This window comes from Stylophora pistillata, chromosome 3 (genome assembly GCF_964205215.1).
Source record: "Stylophora pistillata chromosome 3, jaStyPist1.2, whole genome shotgun sequence".
NCBI lineage: Eukaryota > Metazoa > Cnidaria > Anthozoa > Scleractinia > Pocilloporidae > Stylophora > Stylophora pistillata.
Window position 1 is genome coordinate 18,675,575 of NC_142521.1, and position 19,851 is coordinate 18,695,425.

The window sequence follows — 19,851 nt, forward strand, 5'->3', positions numbered from 1 at the left end:
GAACGCAGTGAGGTCTGTACCAGAAACCAAGGTCAATATTCTCCCCTACAGACCGACCTAGCTTGGTTAATAAGATGTTTATTGTATGGCCGTGCTAATTTTTTATATTCTTTGTACCTTTTTTTCTTTCTAGACCGATCTAGATGCCGGTCTAGATGAAAAAATCTAGACCGCTTTCAATATTGATTTCAGCCAATCAAACTTGTGAATTCAGTAGTTCCCAGTCCTTGTGAGACATAGCCATATAATAATGTCTCATGACAGTCTTAATGTGGTAAAACATCAAAATACACTTGTCTTTCAAAACAACTGGGTTCTAAAAAGGATAATCTTTTTAATAATATTTTATCCAGCTACATTGGCAATCAATGATCTTTATTAACAAATGACATTATTTTACACTTCAAAATAAAATTTGTAATTTTTTTTGCACGTTCTTATAAAAAAAAACCTGTCAAAATATCTACATATTCAACAAATTCTTAGCCAAGTGTGGAGAGCGAGAATGTTTGTTTATAAAATGTTTCTGTTGTACAGTCTTGAACTGGTGTAGGAGTTCCTTGAAATTTATTCTTTGAACATGTTCGCGCAATGGAAAGTCATGGGCACCATGAGTATCACTGAAATAAAAACAACAGAGTCAACCATGCACCATTGAGGCTGTCTTACAATCCTTGAAAAAAGGCAAAATTTGTACACTGGCCAAAATGGCAAATGCAGGGGTTATTCTGATTTCTGTAGCATGAAGCAACTAGAAGTGTTGCCATGCCCCCTGCATGGGATGCTGGTCCATTGCAGGTTACTCACCACCCCCCCCCCCCCTTCATCCATCAGCATTTTTTTTTCAGGTACCTATTTCTACAATGGGATGGAGAAAGGTAAACTGGGTGACAGAGTCAAGTGTCCTGACCTGAAGTACATCAGTCTCACCTTGAGGCCACGGTACCTCTCACAAACAGTTTACATCCAAAATAACATTGGTTGAAAATGCAGGTGGCAGTAGACATCATTAACAGGGGGTGACTGTCAAGTTACAGATACATAGTGGGAAGGGGCTCAGAAAAAAAAATCTAAAAAGTTGACATCTCTGAAGCAAGGCTCGACACTAACTTTTCAACTTACTAGCCAAGTGGCTAGTGACATCTTAGATATTTTTAGATGTTACAATAATTTCAGTTTGGTTATTAGCCAAACTGGCTAGTGGAAATTGAAAACCACTAGCCAAAACTGAATTTCTTCTAGTCTGTGGCTAGTGGGCTACCATTAGTGTCAAGCCCTGTCTGAAGGTTTATCATCTCTGCCAACTTAGGGCAAGAACTGATAACATACCCTAAACATGGTCCCAGAATTGTCAGGGATCAACACTAACCATAGCCTATTAGCCACTGACTAGTAGAAATTCAGTTTTGGCTGGTGGTTTTTTATTTCCACAAGCCAGTTTGGCTGGTAAACAAACTGAAACTGTCAAAACATCAAAGATTTCACTAGCCGCTTGGCTAGTAAGTTAAAAAGTTAGTGTTGGGCCCTGATCAAAATGAACTTCAGTGCTTAACAGAGGAGACCTGACTTTATAGTTCACCTTATGTCAGATGGTAGTGCCCTTCCATTTGGTACACAGTCCAATCTGTTTCTTAAGGTTGTGAAAGCATCACTTTGTGGAAGGAGCATCAGCAAGCCATACAAGGACTTCAAAAGAAAATGGTTGTGTTGTGTGTCCAAGAGCTGGAGACGTAAAACTGTAACAAACATAATCGTTTATTTTTTACTGTTATCTAAGGTTAGTGTCATGCAAGACCTGTCACAAACTGCTCCTCTATTTGTATTGCTTTTGTTTGTATTTTGACACGCCCTGCAGGCCCATCAAAATAGGGCACAACTTTTAAAAATACTCAGCGATACTACACACCAAAACATCTGAGATAATATATGACCTGGAGCAATGTTGTACTGAGTGTCAAAAGGAATGCAGGACTGCACTAGTTAAATCTATATTCCTTTGGGATTGGTAGAGAAAACTATCCTCTAAACCAATGAGATACATGCTACCTACATGTGCAGGACATTATAATGTGTAGTCTCACCAACCTAAAGAAAATCACTGATAGCATTAATTAAAATCATTTCGTTACAGTAAGGGTTCAACACTCAAGATCATTTTATTTTAATTTAATAATTGAAATTTATACAAAAGGTATTACTCACATGTGAATATTGGAGACTCGATAAGCTGAACCAGTTTATCAATCTGAATGAGAAACTCTACATTTACCTCAAGATGTCCACTGATAGAAATAAAGTCAAGGAGATCTCTTGAAAATGTTGGTAATGATGGGTTTTCCTATTTAAGAAATGACTGGCTGAATGATAGTGCAAGATAACAAGAGACTATTCTCTATGTATGACTACAAATAGCTAAGGCTATCAAAATTCTCCAATCTCTAAAGTGTTATGAACAATCTTGCCATACCCAAGGGAAAAAGTTAATTATCTGATGTTGTTCCTTACACCTATACCCCAGTCAAACCCATCACACTGCCAATCTTAAGTTTTGCTGCATAAAGTGACTAGTCCATTAACTTTATTTAATGGGTGACTTTAACCTATGTCTTTTAAAGACGGAATCATCTTCATATAGTCAGGATTTCCTACTGGCCCTACAAAGTTTTTATCTTGTTCCAACTATTGACAAGCCAACACGCGTACGTAATAACTCAGCCTCTCTTATTGATAATATTTTCGTTAATAATCCTGATCAAGTTCTAATTAGTGGAAACATTATTACCGATGTCTCTGATCATTTTTCTCAATTTTGTATTTTGAAATCTAAGCGAGACAAACCTATCAAGAAAACAATTAAAAAACGCGACTTCTCTCAATTCTCCTATGAGGAATTTAAAAATGATTTGTCCGCGATCGACTGGGATGCTATTATTGCCTCAAAAACAAATAATATTGATGAACTATTCTCATCTTTCTACAGAAAATTAAATTCAGTCGTGAATAACCATGCGCCTGTTAAAATTTTATCCAAACGTAAAATTAAACAACTTGCAAAACCGTGGATAACAAAAGGAATAAGGACATCAATAAAAATAAAGAACAAGCTATATGTTAATGGAATACATAGTAAATATAAATATTATAGAAATAAAATTACAAACCTTATTCGTTTGAGTAAAAAACGTTATTACTATGATTTCTTTGAGAAAAATACAAATAATATAAAAAAGACGTGGAAAGTAATAAATGAATTAATAAATAACCAAAGGACAAAAAGCAGAGTGTTAACGAAGCTGAAAGACCCAAGCAATAACAATCAAATAACACAAAATCCTTCCAGATCACCAAATATTCTAAATAAGCATTTTGCAAATGTAGGTAATTTACTAGCAAGTAAATTGCCAAAGAAAGATAACTATATGAGTTATCTTGGTAAATTGAAATCACCTGATTCTTCTTTCTTTTTCAAACCCATTACACCAGAAGAAGTTAAACAGGAAATATTATCCCTACCAAATAATAAATCCTGTGGCTTATACTCCTGCCCTACACAACTGCTTAAATCTTCTTGCAATATCATATCTCCAGTTCTTTCTTACATTTTCAATTTATCTGTTATCCTTGGTGTCTATCCTTCAAAACTTAAGATTTCTAAAATGACACCAATATATAAAAGTGACGACGAGACCGACCCTTCAAACTATCGACCAATATCTCTTTTGTCTAATTTTAATAGGATTTTTGAAAAACTTTTGTACTTCCGGATGAAGGAATTTATTGACAAAAACAACCTATTGTACTCCTCACAGTATGGCTTTCGCAAGTCACATTCCACAGAGCATGCAGTACTTGATATTGTCGAAGATATACTATGTAATATGGATAAACGGTACTTCTCATGCGGTGTCTTTATTGACCTGAAAAAGGCATTTGATACGGTCAATCATGAAATATTACTCGATAAATTGAACTTTTACGGTTTCCGTGGATTGATAAATGACTGGTTTCAATCATATTTAAAAAATAGAACACAAACAATTCAGATTGGAGAGCATTTATCAACAAAACTTATCTCCCCCTGTGGTGTCCCCCAGGGATCAGTCCTTGGACCTCTTCTATTTTTACTTTACATAAATGACATTCACCTTTGTTCTGATAAACTAAAATTTTATCTCTTTGCGGATGATACTAATATACTTTATGCTGATAAGAATCTTAAGGCGATCGAGCAAACGGTTAATGTAGAGTTGAATAACGTACATGACTGGTTAACTACAAATAGGTTGACATTGAATACAAAAAAATCAAATTTCTTAATTTTTCGTCCTCATCAGAAAAAAATGCATTTTTCTCCACAAATAGGTATTTTAGATTGTGAGACAAACCGAAGAGTTAGTTTAGAGCAAAAAAGTTATATCAAATATCTAGGCGTTTTAATTGATCAAAATTTGTCATGGAAAAACCATGTTAACTCTGTTATCGTAAAAATAAGTAAAACAATAGGGATGATTGCAAAGCTGAGGTACTTCGTTCCCTCTACTATCCTTGTAAATATTTACAATTCATTAATTCTACCTTATATAACTTATGGACTCCTTGCCTGGGGCAATGCGTCAAATGCTTATTTAAACAAGATTTTAGTTCTTCAAAAGCGAGTTTTGTGCTTAATCTATTTCACCGATCGAAGAGAGCATGCCATCCCTTTATTTGCCAAAGCAAAAATTCTGCCTGTTACGTTCCTATATTATGAAGCCGTAAGTAAACTTATGTTTGACATGCACAACCAGAGGGCTCCCATTAATATTTTGAAACTATTTACTAAAACATCTCATATTCATACCTACAATACTTGATCATCCAAATCGCAGCTCTTTAGTACAAAGTACTCTAGACTTAACCTACAAAAAAAGGCTTTCTCGCGTGTTGGTGTCAAAATTTGGAATAAGATACCGAAAGAATTCAAAACGTTATCAAAACATTCCTTTAATAAACAAATTAAAACGTCTTTATTTCAGATACTAGATAATGAAGATTCTTATCTTGATGTTGAAAAGATCTCCTCTAAACTTAAGGACTGCATAATTAAAACAAATTGATCCGATTGCTTTCAGTACTAATGTATTTGCTTCTATACTTTATTGAACAACTATTGATGTATTTGCCAGCTATGCTTCTTTTTATAATTTAACAATATCTAATTATTTAGTTTTTAATTTTCTTTATATATTGTAAATAATGTTTGTTGATGATTGACCCGCCTCGAATAGCAAATTTGCTATCTGCGGGTCAACATAATCTAAATTATTTTGTAAGAAAAAGAAAATAAAGTGTGTAAAGTGTGTAGTCCATCACAGGGTAACTCCAAACTCCCTTGCCTCCAATCCCCTCCCCTTCCCCCCCCCCCACACACACACATACACACACCTCCTCTCCACCCCACTTCATTTATTTTCTGTATCGGTTTTCTGACCTGTTCAAACTACTGAGTGGAGCAAGACTGAGGCCAGACAAATGATTCCACAGTTACTATCTGGGCATAATAAGGATACAAGATCATCAGCAGTTCACAGGCATGTTGGTAGTTCTGTGTAAGTAAACACAGGGATACTGTTGCCACAGGGTTATGACACCAAGACTGGTATAGACAGCAGAATAGAGAACAGCTCTCCTGGAAACATATGAATATCATAATCACAGTTAATCACCCACTAGCTAAATATATCCTAATTATGAGATAAGTTTAAAATATTATAATAAATAAATATAAATAATAATTATAGTAAAAAATTTTATAACTAAAATGCTTACTGCTGTTGCCAGCTCCCTCAGCTGATCTCTTAGGTCAAACAATTCACTGGATGTGAGTAGAATCATATTCAAATACCGCACCATTAGTGATGCAAATTGGAAGTCATTTTCTTGAAGGAGTATTTCCGACATTGCTCTGTATATGTCCTCTGCATTTAACAAAAGACAAAGCTGTCTGTACAAAGAAAAAGAACAAAAAAGACACCAGTTAAGCCTAAGAACTCTTAGTGTTCTAAAATACTAAGACATTGGACAGAAACAGTTTGGCTTCTCAAAGAGATAAATGAGTAACTAAGCTTCAATAATTAGTAATTATCACCACACTTTTGCAAAAAAATTAATCACAACAAACCATTAGGGCCCATTTCTAGAAAGTCAGTCACTGAATGGGCTGAAAACCATATTAAAATCAATATTTTTAGGAACAGAGAAGCAGTTTCTCACACCCTAGCCAGTCCATTTTGTTTCTTAAGATAAAGCTGTAACTTCTTCAGCTATCTAGTTTCTTTATTCAATATTTTTAAACCTTTTGAAACCCACATCATGAATGAAAACAGAACTGCTTTTTGGGCTTGTTAAGTTGCCAGGACCTTCAAGAAAAGGTCCCCAGCACAGTACATTGTTAATGGGGAGAAAGGATGGGCTATTCCACATACTTTATTAATTCTAAGCCAAATTATTAACAATATCTCACACACAACAAAGGGCAGGCTTATAGTATGAGTAGAATGTGACAAAAATGGACAATTGCTGGGCGGATAACAGCCACTTTGCAATGTTCACATAATTCGATCATTTTTTTGGGCTCATCCTCGGTGTAAAAACCAGTGAAGCTCACGAGTGACGTAAAACAAAGACAACAAAACACTATAAACAATTATAGCATACAGCAAAACAATACCTCATGAAACAAAGAAAACCTCGTCAGGTTTTTACACCGAGGATGAACCTTTTTTTTGCCAAACTGTTCACATTACATCAACAACCTACTCAGCTGATGATTTCCCTAAAAAAATAAGCATTACCTTAAAATAAAAGAACCTCTCTCCTCCAAAAGTTTCCTATCAGTTCTAAAAAGTGACATGACATTGTTCATGAACTTATGAAAGTATTTATTGAGCTGCCTGTGAGGGGCAGCATTCTGCTCCGAGCCTGGGGAGCTTCCTTCGGATATGCTCTGAGAGGGGCTGTTCCTCGGAGGACCAGCTGGAGAGGCTGAAATCTCTGCAAGTGCTTCTAGGACAAGAAGAACAACCTAAAGAAAAATGCAAGTATTATATACTTTCATTTACACATTGACAAGACTTTAACTATTGATCCAGAGTCAAGTGTGACCCCACTGGGCCCCTCTTACCTCATCTGATGGATCTGACAAGGTCTTCAAAAGTTCTGGGAAAAGCTGCTCAATTTGACCAAATATCTGCAACATATTTTACATTTCAGTGTAAACGCACCATCACACAAATTTAGAAATGCCCAGGCTCTAGAAACACCTTACACAACTGTAAGACTGAAGCAACCATTTCCAGTATAAAAGCCAAGATTCTTCCCCACTACAAGCATCATGTCACTCTCATTTCACCCATTAAATACCACAGAGGAAGTTATAACTGACTCTGGCATCAAATTCAATCCTTGGTTTGATTACTAAATAAATATACTTTTTGAAAATATTGAAGTGTGATCACAGGGCTACAAAGTCAAATGTACAAGACTAAGTCTCTACCAACACAGTTTCTTCAAAATAAAAATATTAGCAGCCCCTAAAAAAAATTGGGCAAGATATGACCTATGAAGAGCGCTTGAAACTTTTTAAATGGCCAACATTTGAGTAAAGAAGATTATTCTCATCACTCACTGAGTGTTATAAGACAATAAATAGACTTAATGGACTTGATCCCTCAGCATTTTTCATGATTGTACACAATTTTTGGCCTTTAAGAGCCAATCACCGTTTTAAACTTAAGTTTGCATCAGCGACCTTAAATAGTTTTAAATATTCATTTTTTATATGTATAATTAATAGCTGGAATAATCTGCCAAAGGAAGTTGCTGAGGCAGCAAACTTGAATATTTTTAAGAATTGACTGAGTTCTCATTTTTGATGTATTATATAAATTATATAGTTGTATCTAAATTAATGTTGTACTCTATTTTATCAGGAGATACACTTGAAAGGGATAACCTCTTTTATCTCCTTTTCACTTTTTATTGATTGTGAATAAACATTTATTATTATTATTATTATTATCATTACTATAATTCCCAGAGGTGACTAACATGCTACTTCTCCCTATAATAATTTTATCCAAACATTATCTAGCAAACAGGTCACGAGAATACTCAAACTTATCAGGTAGAGGTTGTTATTTTGAACTATCTAACACCAAACTCGTGACTAATTGATGAGAAAATGTGTAGCTGCTAGAAGGGAAAAATAAAAATCATATCTTGCGAATTGAAGGGTTAACAGACATACATAACGTTAGTGACCAGGACAGAATTTCTCCTTAGAATATCAATACCATACATTTGTTGATCCAATACCAAATTCTCAAAACAACATTATATAAGAATTGTAAAGCAGACAGTAAGAAGAATTATGAAGGAGATCTTGAAGGGCAAAGGGGCTGAATAATCCAGAATGATTATTAGACTCACCTTGTTGGGTGTCTTCATGTGAAGCAATAACACCCATCGTAATACAGCTATCCTGGTTTGTATAGACTTGTGTGACAACTGCACTGTTAGTACATTTACTACTGGACCAAGATCCAGCTGAGTTTGAGTTTGAGGCTGTACAAAGTCATTGTCGCAATCCATAGACACAGTGTCACTATCAACATCCTTGTCGTCATCTTCTGTGATTAGTCGCATTAGACTTTGATTGACTGTCTTGGCCACTTCTTTGATATGTGAAAAACTGTCAAGGACAGAGCTTTGATTCATGATTAACTAAGTTTAAAATGGTCAGAGGTACACTGCACCTGTCAACATTACCTGGCACGTGGGCCAAATACATATCCTTGAAAGGCAGCCTCACTAAGAAAGTTCAAGGCTGATTTTGCTGACTTCTACCATAGCAGCACCAGAGGAAAACTGAAGCAGACACAGAAGTAAGTAGAGGGAAAAAGGGGGAGGGGATGAGCAGGTGGGGTGGAAGAAATTGGAGAGTCAAGGTGGAGTGCACAAAGTTTTGCTATTTACAAGAGGACATGAGAGTTAAAGAGGCAAAAGGCAAAGGGAGGGTAGAGATAAGGGAAGCAAATGTTTCTCCCTATCCCATTCTGTGTCCTTCCCGCATATAGAGTAATTCACAAAAGGACATGACGGTCAAAAGTGCAAAAGGCAAGGGAGAAAAGTGAGGTTTCTCCCTCCCTTCCACACCCCCCCCTCCTTCCTGTCCTCCCCACAGGAAAAAGAATGTTAATCAGGTAGGCATGGAAGAAAGAGAGTCTTCACACAAAGCCACGATAACAGTGCTATCACTAAAGGATATTCTGTTTATCTTGATCATATGCCATACAAGGCAATATTGCTTTTAAAATTCCTGCATTAAAGGGCAGCAGAGTCCGTCCTGATAGTGTGATGAACTCCCTCAGCCAAGTAATAGCAGTAAATTGAATGACCTCATCTGGAAAGATAAGAAAAAACTTTTCTATAACTGTGTTCTTACTAACATCATCAAGACTGTCTAGTAACTGAGGTTCCACAGATAGAAACTTTCAAAATGATCCTACCCTCTGACTGTGAATGGATAACCAAAATATTGACCATGTCAGCAAAATTAACATTCTTGGTTTCCCTCTTGATTCCTCTCAGGAACTCACCAAGTGCAGCTTCACACCTACAAAACAGAACAGTCACCACCTTTTTCAAACCCGAAAGTTCTTTGTTTTACTAACACAGCAATGTATCACAAAGGAAACTTAAGAGCACTGAATAACAAAGACACATAAGTCATGCATGCCTTTTGTTTGTGTGTACATAAAAATCATAGTACCCTAGGTCTGAGCATAAAAAATGTGTCTGTGCAATTAACATTTATTATCCAACTACACTTCATAGAGTACAAATAACGCCATAGACGAGTACAAATATCACGTAGTATTTGTACTCTAGAGTACGGGTTAAACAGGTTTTCTCGCAACGTGCAAGCAAAGAATTGAATTGTAGTTACAAATAAAAAAAATGGCGGACAATTTAAATCATATTTCCGACGACGAAGAGTTAGAATGGCTGGCAAATATACATCCAAGTTTATTGGATAAATTAAACGAAGAAAGACAGCTAGACAACCTGGAAATTTCTTCATTTATTGAAGAAAATAGAAACAGCAACACAACAACGCACCAATTCTGTTCCGCTTCGCATACTTCTGTCATGCACTACCCATAAATAAATATCCGCGAAATTCGCCCGCACTGAAATAACAGTTTGGCGTGTTGGATAATAAATAACTTATTAGATGTTTTGTTGTGTAGTATCGCTGAGTATTTTTACTCATTATTTGTATTTTGATTCACCCTATGGGCTCGTCCTCGTTACGTTCCTCCACTCACCCTATAGGCTCGTCAAAATACAGCACAACTCGTAAAAATACTCAGCAATACTACACAACAAAACGTCTTATAAGATATATATACCTGAGTGGTACTGAAACCCTTTCACTCCCAAAATATTATTAGTTATTCTCCTTGATGTCTTCCATTCAATTCATAAGTTACTTTTAACACTCAGGTTTCATAATGGCTATAATTATTTTAAATGTACAATATAACAACTAACATTTTCCTTATCTCAGGATTGCGGTCCTTGAAAATGTTGAAGAGACCATCAAGGAATTCTGGAAGATGTGCAACAAGATCCAAATCTGGAACAGCATCAAGCACCATCAACTGAATAAAGAACACATGCCCAGAGTCAATTTTATATTCAAATCATATCATATCTCAGTTCAACTTTTCAATAAGATGTATGCATCTCCTAATTAGCAGTGGTATAAGACCTTTGTACTCACCCAAGAGACCAAGAATTGTTTTGCAAATGGGTTGGCTGTGTAAATTCTGTCCCTCAACAATGGAATGAAGGAAACTAGGTCAAATGAGGAGCTTTCTGTCACAATATCCTGCAGAGGAAATAGAATATTTCAGATTGTTAACATGGCACATATACCGGTAACTGTACAATGTAACTGTGATTTCCAAGAACACCTTCACAACCTAACATTCTTCATATTCTTCACACAATTATCTCTACATTTCCTAGAATTCATTTGAAGATCAAGAGCTTCTTAAATTGATGATTATCTTAACCATTTATTCTCTTGGCCTTTGCATTTTTATTCAAGGGTGAAAAAACTCAGAACATAAAAAAAAAACTTAGTAAAAAAAAAACTTAGTAGCCAGTTAATGGTAGTGGTCAATTAGTTCATTTTCACCATCTTCAGTAGAAGTACAAGTTTATCTGGTAGTATTCAGTCTATTTACCAGTAAACTTTTGTGTTATTCTTCTCCTAACCCCAATACTCACAAGATATTAGTTAGAGTTTCCACACCTTGCTGTTACACATTTCTTTCAAAACTAGTTAATCAGAGAATTTGGTCTTTAACTAGAGGTTAAGGGATAAGTTTCTCACTTCCGGGTTCAGATATTTCTCTGTTCAAATTTTTTCAGACCAGTTTCACTTTCATTTTCTTTGTTCTTCATTACATTTACTGTTGTTGTAATCTAAAAACAAGAAAAACTTACTATTGAACCGAGGTGAAAGAAGTTCTCAACATTAAAAGGACAAAATTCGAACCTCAAGTGGCTGAGCGTATCCTTCAACAAAGAGTTGCCGCATATTTTCTTTCAAGAGAAGTTACAAGCTAGTGAACTACTTCTCGGTTAACCCTCTGATGCATAATTAACAACTATTCACCGAAGTGGAGGTGGTTAGTGGTGGATATTTACAGAGCTGCGATATCCACTGCTAACCACCGACACTGAGGTGAATAGTCGTTTTAGTATAATTATACTAAAACAGTGAGATAATATACACCACCATTGTTAATTTGAGTGATTTCTTCGCTTGTCAAGGATGCAAACCGGGACACAATTTTTTCCAGAGTTGCTCGGAGGTAAATAGCAAAGGATATTCGGAGTTTGACTAGCCAATCAGGGCGCACCTTCAGTGCTATCCACTGTTTTAGTATATACTAAAAGTGACTAATATCTGAATTCCCCTTACAGTGCTACTGCTATATCAAACATTTGAGTAAGAGGGATAAAAGAAATGGTTGCCAACTAAACAACCTCTTGATTGTCAAACAAATTCTCCTTGTAAATACCACTAGAAATAAACAGAGAAGGCCATGGAGAATATATATTGTAAAAGCCCGCGTATAAGCCGCACTTTTTTCCCAAAAGTCGTCGCTAGAAATTAGGGGTGTGGCTTATCTGCAGGAACATTTGAAAAAGGTGTCATGAATGCGGATGCCAATTTCCATTTTCGCGGCCGATCTAATGCCTGGTTACTAAGCTTCTAATGTTCTGCTTGTGTTCTTGTTGTAATGCAAAAATCTAGGGAAAGACTGTGTTGAGTGAAGAAATTCCTGTCAACAAATCCCAGAATAAGACCAATCAGATGTCAAAGCTGATAGAAACATGTTCATTATATTAAGATGCTAAAAATTGTGGGTAAGACTTTGAAGTATTTTCTGTTGCAATGTTATTACTGAGTTTACGTTCAAATCGAACAGTGGATGAAGAAGACTTCTCAAGACTCGACTTCAGATTTCTTTTGAATTCTTTCAAAATACTTTTTTTCCAAAATTTGAGCTGTTAAATTCAGGGTGCAGCTTATCTGCAGGCTTTTACGGTATACTGAACGATGCTGGGGTGAAAAGGTTTACTGGTACCTTAACTGATCTGTCAAGTAGCTCAGCTCCATTTTTTACATTCATATCAGGATCAGCAGCAAGCTGAAAGAAAAAAACATGAGATCTAAGTTTAAAAGAAGTGCATCTAACCCTACCTGCATGATGGACACATGATATAACATGAAGGTATACAGTAGTCTAAACCTTTTAACCCATTTCCCCTTGAAGCATTTTTAGAGGTTCCTGTAAGTTACAACTTAGGGCTCAACATTCCCACAACCAACAGGTATTAAAAACATATTAATTGTTAATCTCAGTTTAACTTTAATTAGAGATAAACATGATGGAATAATTGCCAACTTAGGGTGCAATTGATTATGGTAATCAAACTGAGTGCAGTGCAATTTGGTCTGAAACCATACGTGTGATTTCAAAATCAGATGAGCATGCAGTTTCAGTTTGATTTGAAATCGCAAAAATTATTTCAGAACAAAATTGCATATTCAATTACCACTTATACATCCATTATGAACTGACAAAATTCAATCACCCAATGTAGGACTTTAATCTGTACAATATTTCATAATCCCTATATGTTTCCTCCTTGGTACCACGGAAAACATCCATTGTGACAAGTGAAAAGAAACCCCTAGCCCAAACTATTATTATAATTATAGAAGCTTTAACTGCATTACAGCTTAAAAGTTAATTGCTAGCACACATGCAAAAGCTTTACACATTTTTCATGTTTCACCCCCCCCCCCCCCCAAAAAAGTGTGTATCAAAGCACATGTCTTAAGGGCATTTTTGCTGTTGACTATCTGTAGTTTAACTTTGACTCACCTTGCTCAGCCCATCAAATATATCATTGAAAAATGGTAACACTGAGCCTCTTGCAACCTTGGCAATGTTGAAAAGTGCTTCACAGGCATAATAACGAACCCTACTGTCTTGATCATAGAAACAGGTCAACACTGGAGGTATAAGACTTTTCAAATATAGACCAGCATCCTGGAAAGAACATTACATTGAAAAGTTTTAACTCACAACGGCATTACAATCAAAATACAAAGTTACCAAATATCGTTATGATAGTAAATAAACAGTAGGTCTTCAATTCGCAGCTCTTTGAAAATTTTTTAGCTAAATTTTTTTTTCAAAATGCCCTCAGAAATCTTTGTCTAAGAGTTATTAAGAGTTTTCAGTAGAAAGTACTATAACAGGAGAATAGCAAGAAAAATGTTCCAAATTGAAGTTTCTTTATCACATCCAACAATTCCTCAGTAACACCTACGTAACACCTTGCATGAGGTGATTATAGTGGGTTATGACACAAATTCTCTATAACCAGTGGGACCCAGTTATTTGAAAGGCAGATTAGCCCTATACCAGGGTTAATTTTAACCTGGGTTTCTTTATTCCTTTGTGACAAAAAAACCTTTTTGGTATATGATTTCTACATTATTTTTAGAGCATCCAATCATCAAAGTCTAGACAAAAAGAACCATACTGAATTTTCTTTTAAGCTTTCAGATCTGAGATCAGATTTCACTTTAATCCTGGGTTATCTTAACGCAGCTTTGATCAACCCGGTCCAGAGCAATTGTGCAAAATGCAGACTATCTAGTAACTAGTCATTACCGCTACCTTAGGGGTAGCGAGACCAATGTATTAAACTTCCTTAAAGTGCTACTGAAACGAAATTTTCGTATCTGAAATATTTGGTCTAACCTGTAGTTTTGAATACGCTGATCGTCATGAGATAATTTGCTTTGGCCAAAAAGAAGCGAAAGATATCTTTTTTAACCGTTCAAATCAAAAATTTTACACAAAACCATGTCCGGGCCCTGGTACCGAGCGAAATGGATTGATGACGTCACTGGTTGTGTTCAGTCCGATAGCGTGGTTTATTTCACTCACTGTTTGTTTATATTCGGAGGCGAAGGAGATAGCAGACATTGAAGTTTTGTCAGTTGAATCTTCTTCTGAACGAAGCGAGGCCCGGGGCGTTTAGTAGCCCATCTGCCGTTATAATGTCTTTCGAAATTTTCTGTTGATGATCAGGCAAGACCGCGGTTTCGATCCTAATCTTGTGGATCTCGTCAGTTGCCGATTAACTATATAGACTGGTAGAGATTCGTTCTCGGTATCAGTCGGGAATTTTGCTTCCTATCCAGGCGAACCTCTCGCAGATAGCCAAGATGCCGATGTGGCCGCCGATGAATAAGAAGAGAATGGCATTTTGCCCGAAATCCTCTTTTTCGGCCTCCCAACATGCAAGCCACACTCCATGCTTTTACCCTTCTTTCACAGAAGTACACAACCAGTGACGTCACAGGGCTGTTTTGGCCGCGCCAACATGGCCGCCAATTTTGATCTCAGTCTGTCAACTTCGAATGCTTAAAAATGTACTTTCCGGTATGCGTTGGTCCAAAAAAAGTACACAGCGTTTGCAAATAACGTTCAAACTCTATTATATTGCAAAAATCTCGGATATGAAAATTACGTTTCAGTAGCACTTTAAACATAAACTGACCTTCAATAACATTAGAGTAGTGTTTAAGCCCTTGACAATTAAAAACAACACCCAAACATCGATCACAAATCAATTAGAAGAAAGCAAAATATCGTTACCTTTCCCAGAGCTATAGCAGTAGCGGCTAGTCCAATAAGACCTCCCTTTCTTGAGTGATTGTTGTGTGAAACTGCAAATTCTTCAGCGAGCACAGCAGTCAGTCGTTTAATTTGCCTCACATCATTACTAGCCACAAATTCTTTTACCATTCTAAAGCAATTGAACAGAAGAATTCACGACGAGGAAGCAAAGAAAAAACAAACATTTCAACAAGTGAGAAAGGTACCTCATTTGCAAACATTTTAGCGGAGCGCCTCACCTGATCGGCGAACTAAAGTTTAGTTTGTTACGATTTCCCTCTTTGCAGAGGTACACAGCACATAAATAAACGAAAATTGAGTAAGAGATATCCAAAAATAATCACGCGATTTGACGACTCACAACAAGATCACAACTACGAGTACGCCTGTTCCCTAAAAACAGGTCATGACTTCACATGCTCACCGCTCAATTTCTAACGCCGCTGTTTTACGTTTATCGTAAAGCTTATCGTTCAAACCACGAACAACATTCTGTGTCAACGGTTGAAAGTCCTTTTCCGCCATTACAGCGAGGAATTGGACCACATCTAGGCGATTTCTCCTGCTGAGTAATCGACATAGAAAAGAGAAAGATCTCTGCAGCGAATGCTCGCCCCAGTCTATTTTGATTTAATATCATTTAAACCTGCACATGGTGTCCCCGTATCTGTCCCACTACATTTTTTTTTTTTTTTTTTTTTTTTTTTGAGCTTTATATCTTTTCGATACAGTCGTATTTCGTAATTTCCAGCTTTGAAATTTCTCTGAATTCGGTTTTTTCAGATATGCTAAACTATCATGAATCATAAATCAGTGAAGTCTAGTATCTAAACAATTTTGTTCTTGCGTGACCTAGCTTCGGGTCGGTTCAGCTCACAAAGCATCCATGCAATGTCTGTATAGTGTTGCACCAGAAACGGGGAAGCCTTTTCATTCCATGCCACTGAAAAAAACACAAATACTACGAGAGCTCCAGTGCCTTTAGTAAGAATTTTCTCTCTCTCTCGAAAGAGTTAAATACGTGCTAATTATAGCGGGTAAAAGTTACAAAAAAAAGAGTCCCGCAAAGCTGGAAGCAGGGGGTAAACAGAGCTAGCTCTCCAGGTGTTTAGGATAAAAGTGACTCCGCCTATTTTTTATATTCATATGCGAAAAAGGTTAGTTTTGAAGTTTTTCTATTATGAATTGGTCCACATGAATGGATTATAAACCTTGCCGTCTAAAATCATCATCATCAAGACAACTTTGTGTAGTTCTCTTGTTTCTCTACTACGGACGCAATTTTTCCAACACTTGGTATACCACGGAAAAATTTCAAGTTTACAACCCTTGAAGAAAATCTGGATAAAGAACCACGAACAACATCTGGGCAAACTTCAGCAACAACAACAACCACACACAAAAGTTCAAACTGTGGAAAGACTAACCCTACCCCCCTCCCTCTCCCCTTTTTTTCTCTGATTTTAGGAGTGTTTTTTAGAGGGTATGTGGTAAGTGGAGGATGTGTGGGGGTGGGGGGACATATTTTCGTAGAGAAAAATTAAAGACGACATTCCGGGTGAGTCTGTGATTAACATTTGACTTTACCTCTTTTTCTCAACTTATTAGTCGGGTTACATTGAACAGTAAAATCGAGTTTGTAAGATCATCTCAACACACCGATCGAAATACGTCGGCTCAGGAAATTCATGGATATTCTGCGAATCCTACATTGCTTACAAACGCGAAACTTTTCTTGAAGAAAAAGAAAACAATTACTACAACAACAATAACAAAAAAGACAATATATTTCATCTTTAAGCGGAAGAGGTTCTTTGTTGAACTGTACACGCGCAAAACTTTTTGAAACCGGCTTCTACGGAGGTCGTAGATAGGCCAATATCTGAACTATTCATTGACCACACAATTAACGGGAAGACTGCGGTTTGCATGCCATTATTCAGTTCCACTTTGTTCTCTTCGCCCTGTTGTGGAAATTGCAATCTTTGTTGCGGCCATAAGCATAAAGTTTTAGCCTGCAGGCACAGAAAATACAGATACCCAATCTCGTTGTCGAGGGGCTTAATCGCTCTACCGTGTGAATTTTAGACTCTAAACAACAATTCAAAATTCATAGAAATGTTGCAAGTTCACAGACATTTATTATCCTCTCTAAACGAGTGATTCGTCGAAAATAGAGAGAAAGTTAAAAAAACGGCACTAGCCACTGAGCAATTTTCAGCGATTTGAAGGCACAAAATTGATTTGTTTCCAAGAATCAGATATGACGAGATATGAATGAAGCGAAATTGAGCATGTTATTTTGAACGACCTTGTTTTCTTTATTTCAAGCTCTTTTGGTTACCCCAGCCCCTAATTCGATTAGCACCTCTTGACTGGTGCTGAGCTATCGCTGACACGTGTTGTAATTCGCGAACGTAACAATACAAAATACCCATTATCTTCGTTTGTGTGAGCCAATGATTACTTAATAAACATAGCAAGTAAAGTGAAACGCGAACATCACGTAGTCACGCAAACTGCTCGAGGCCAATATACACGCGGCTGAATTTTAATAAGATACGTCGTACAGCGGAACTCTTAATTTCACGAGTGGCATTTTAATTTAAGCGAATTTTCCACGGAAACTTTGCACAGAAATGGCCAACTGTCCTGCTATGCAGGTTGACGAAGACTCTCCAGCTGTACCGATGTCAAGCTGGGAAGCCGAGGCAGTCCATGAGTATGGGAAAACGTACGCACGGAAATATTCTGACTTCAGGGATGATCAAGCCACTGTTTGGACAAGCATGTACGAGAAGAACCTTGGGAGGAAAGTCAGCCGCTTGCCGCCATGGGAAGTCTCTGAGACAGGTCGAAAAGAGAGTGGCGAGAGGCATTTCGGCGACCCGACCAAGAAAGACTTCGCTTCGGTTATGCTGGAGAGAGCGGCAGAGGCCGGTGCTCTGAGCCACAAGACACATTTTGAGACTGCGGAGCATCGGCGGGAAAGGAGAAAAGTAAAAAAAGCAAGAAGTGAGAGCGAATCGAGCAAGGAAGGAGGGGAAGGGAAAAAAGACAAAGAGAGGAACGCACGGACGTCCTCGCTTTGCGAGTATGATGATGTAAACGCTGAAAACACCACCGGAAAAGAGTAGCTGAACCTGAACCATGAACAAAATACACACAAATCTCTTACGTTCTCTCTGCTGTCCTTGAACTCGGAAATTAAGGTATTTGAGCTTGATTAAAGCTGCCACAAATGCTTGATTTTGCTCGCTGAATGCACACGACTGAATATGGAATTTTATTCAGACGAGAGCTAATTGAAAGTGTGTTAATTCATGAACGTTTCATCGCGAATGCCAGGTGGGAGAATCGATTTCATCGGCTGCTCGAGAAATCGCGTCAAGTTTATAATCGTGTTTAAATTGGCAACGCTGTGAGTCTTCATTCAATGTACATTTTTATAACTAAATAATAGCGTTTTCATAGATGTAGATTTTAGTTAGTTGATTTGAAGAAAGTGTTATTCATTTCTTGATAAGTTGCTGTATTTAATTAAACCTAATGGATAGTTACATCTACTTCACGTCGCGTGTAAAACAGTCGAAGTGACCTTTATGACGAGACAAAAGCTTTCAAAGTACAAAGCAAACACCTGCAGAATTTTTATATTTGAGCGAAGGAAAAAGTTTTCTTTCTTAAATACCTCATCGACCTCATTGTGAATTTATTTGTCAATATTTCCGTAGCGTGACTGCAGTGTGTTATTTCGCCTCCATGAGCAACAGCTTCAGTATTAAGCGGCGTTCATTGAATGAGTCAGAATATGATAAGACTATTCCGATTTTCGCGACAAACCTTGTGAATGGAAGTATTAGTTGTAAATTGATTGGACATATTAGAGCTGTATAATTAGAAGCTGTTCTGAGTTCGTTCATTGCTTTCAAAGCTCGGCTATTCCGTGATCCTGCGATTGCTCCAGTTTCCACTGAAACTTATCGCGGTTTTCTGTCAAAACTCTTGGCTCAAAAGCGCGCGAAGGTATCCCAATAAATTAAGCTGGTTGACTCAATTACAATTTTATAAGACTCTGCTTGTCGCTCACAAATACAACAGTTCCTGAACTTCGCCGTTGTTGCCTAGATTTAGGAAAGGTTTTATTTCAAATGTAACGAAAAGCTCTGTTTCACGGAAAGCATTTACTATTAGTCTTGAAAGCTTCCTAAACGGAGCTTCGACGCACGTGAGTACTGAGACTTTTCAAGGCTTGTTGCGACACGCTGTGAACCGATGGACTTGTAATGATCGCAGGGCCGTGCGAACCACTAAAAAAATACTCGTTATCCCTTATTTACTCGTACTTAGTTTTATCAAGGGCTCGTTTTTTATTTCAAACAATATTCGAAATAATATTGCCTAAGGGGTGCGTTTGGCAAACAACATGTAAGTGCCTTTAAGTTTAATTATGCACAAGCTAAGTGAAGGTCAAGAGAGGTCCAACCTTTATTACGAGATTCATTAAATCTGTTAATTACCTTAA

General features: G+C 37.0%; 2 protein-coding genes across 3 annotated transcripts; one reads left to right on the forward strand and one right to left on the reverse strand.

Annotated features, from left to right (window-relative positions):
- Positions 1 to 354: 354 nt before the first annotated feature.
- LOC111333474 (protein VAC14 homolog) lies at positions 355 to 15,941 on the reverse strand. Of its 2 annotated transcripts, none has more exons than XM_088751579.1 (16): positions 15,751 to 15,941; positions 15,306 to 15,456; positions 13,515 to 13,682; positions 12,711 to 12,773; positions 10,829 to 10,936; positions 10,597 to 10,706; positions 9,549 to 9,655; positions 9,303 to 9,442; positions 8,470 to 8,718; positions 7,163 to 7,228; positions 6,834 to 7,063; positions 5,809 to 5,983; positions 5,550 to 5,668; positions 2,203 to 2,282; positions 1,580 to 1,736; positions 355 to 620 (listed from the first exon to the last, which is right to left on the reverse strand). In XM_088751579.1, the coding sequence occupies exons 1-16, from the start codon at positions 15,849 to 15,851 to the stop codon at positions 464 to 466; spliced, it is 2,181 nt and encodes a 726-aa protein (XP_088607705.1). In that variant the 5' UTR covers positions 15,852 to 15,941; the 3' UTR covers positions 355 to 463. The 2 variants fall into 2 exon arrangements, with proteins under 2 accessions (XP_088607705.1, XP_088607706.1); XM_088751580.1 differs by lacking the exon at positions 15,751 to 15,941 and adding an exon at positions 15,566 to 15,700.
- Positions 15,942 to 17,808: 1,867 nt separating this feature from the next.
- On the forward strand, positions 17,809 to 18,892 carry LOC111333511 (uncharacterized). Its single transcript, XM_022939104.2, has one exon. The coding sequence runs from the start codon at positions 17,966 to 17,968 to the stop codon at positions 18,461 to 18,463; it is 498 nt and encodes a 165-aa protein (XP_022794839.2). The 5' UTR covers positions 17,809 to 17,965; the 3' UTR covers positions 18,464 to 18,892.
- The last annotated feature ends 959 nt before the right edge of the window (positions 18,893 to 19,851 follow it).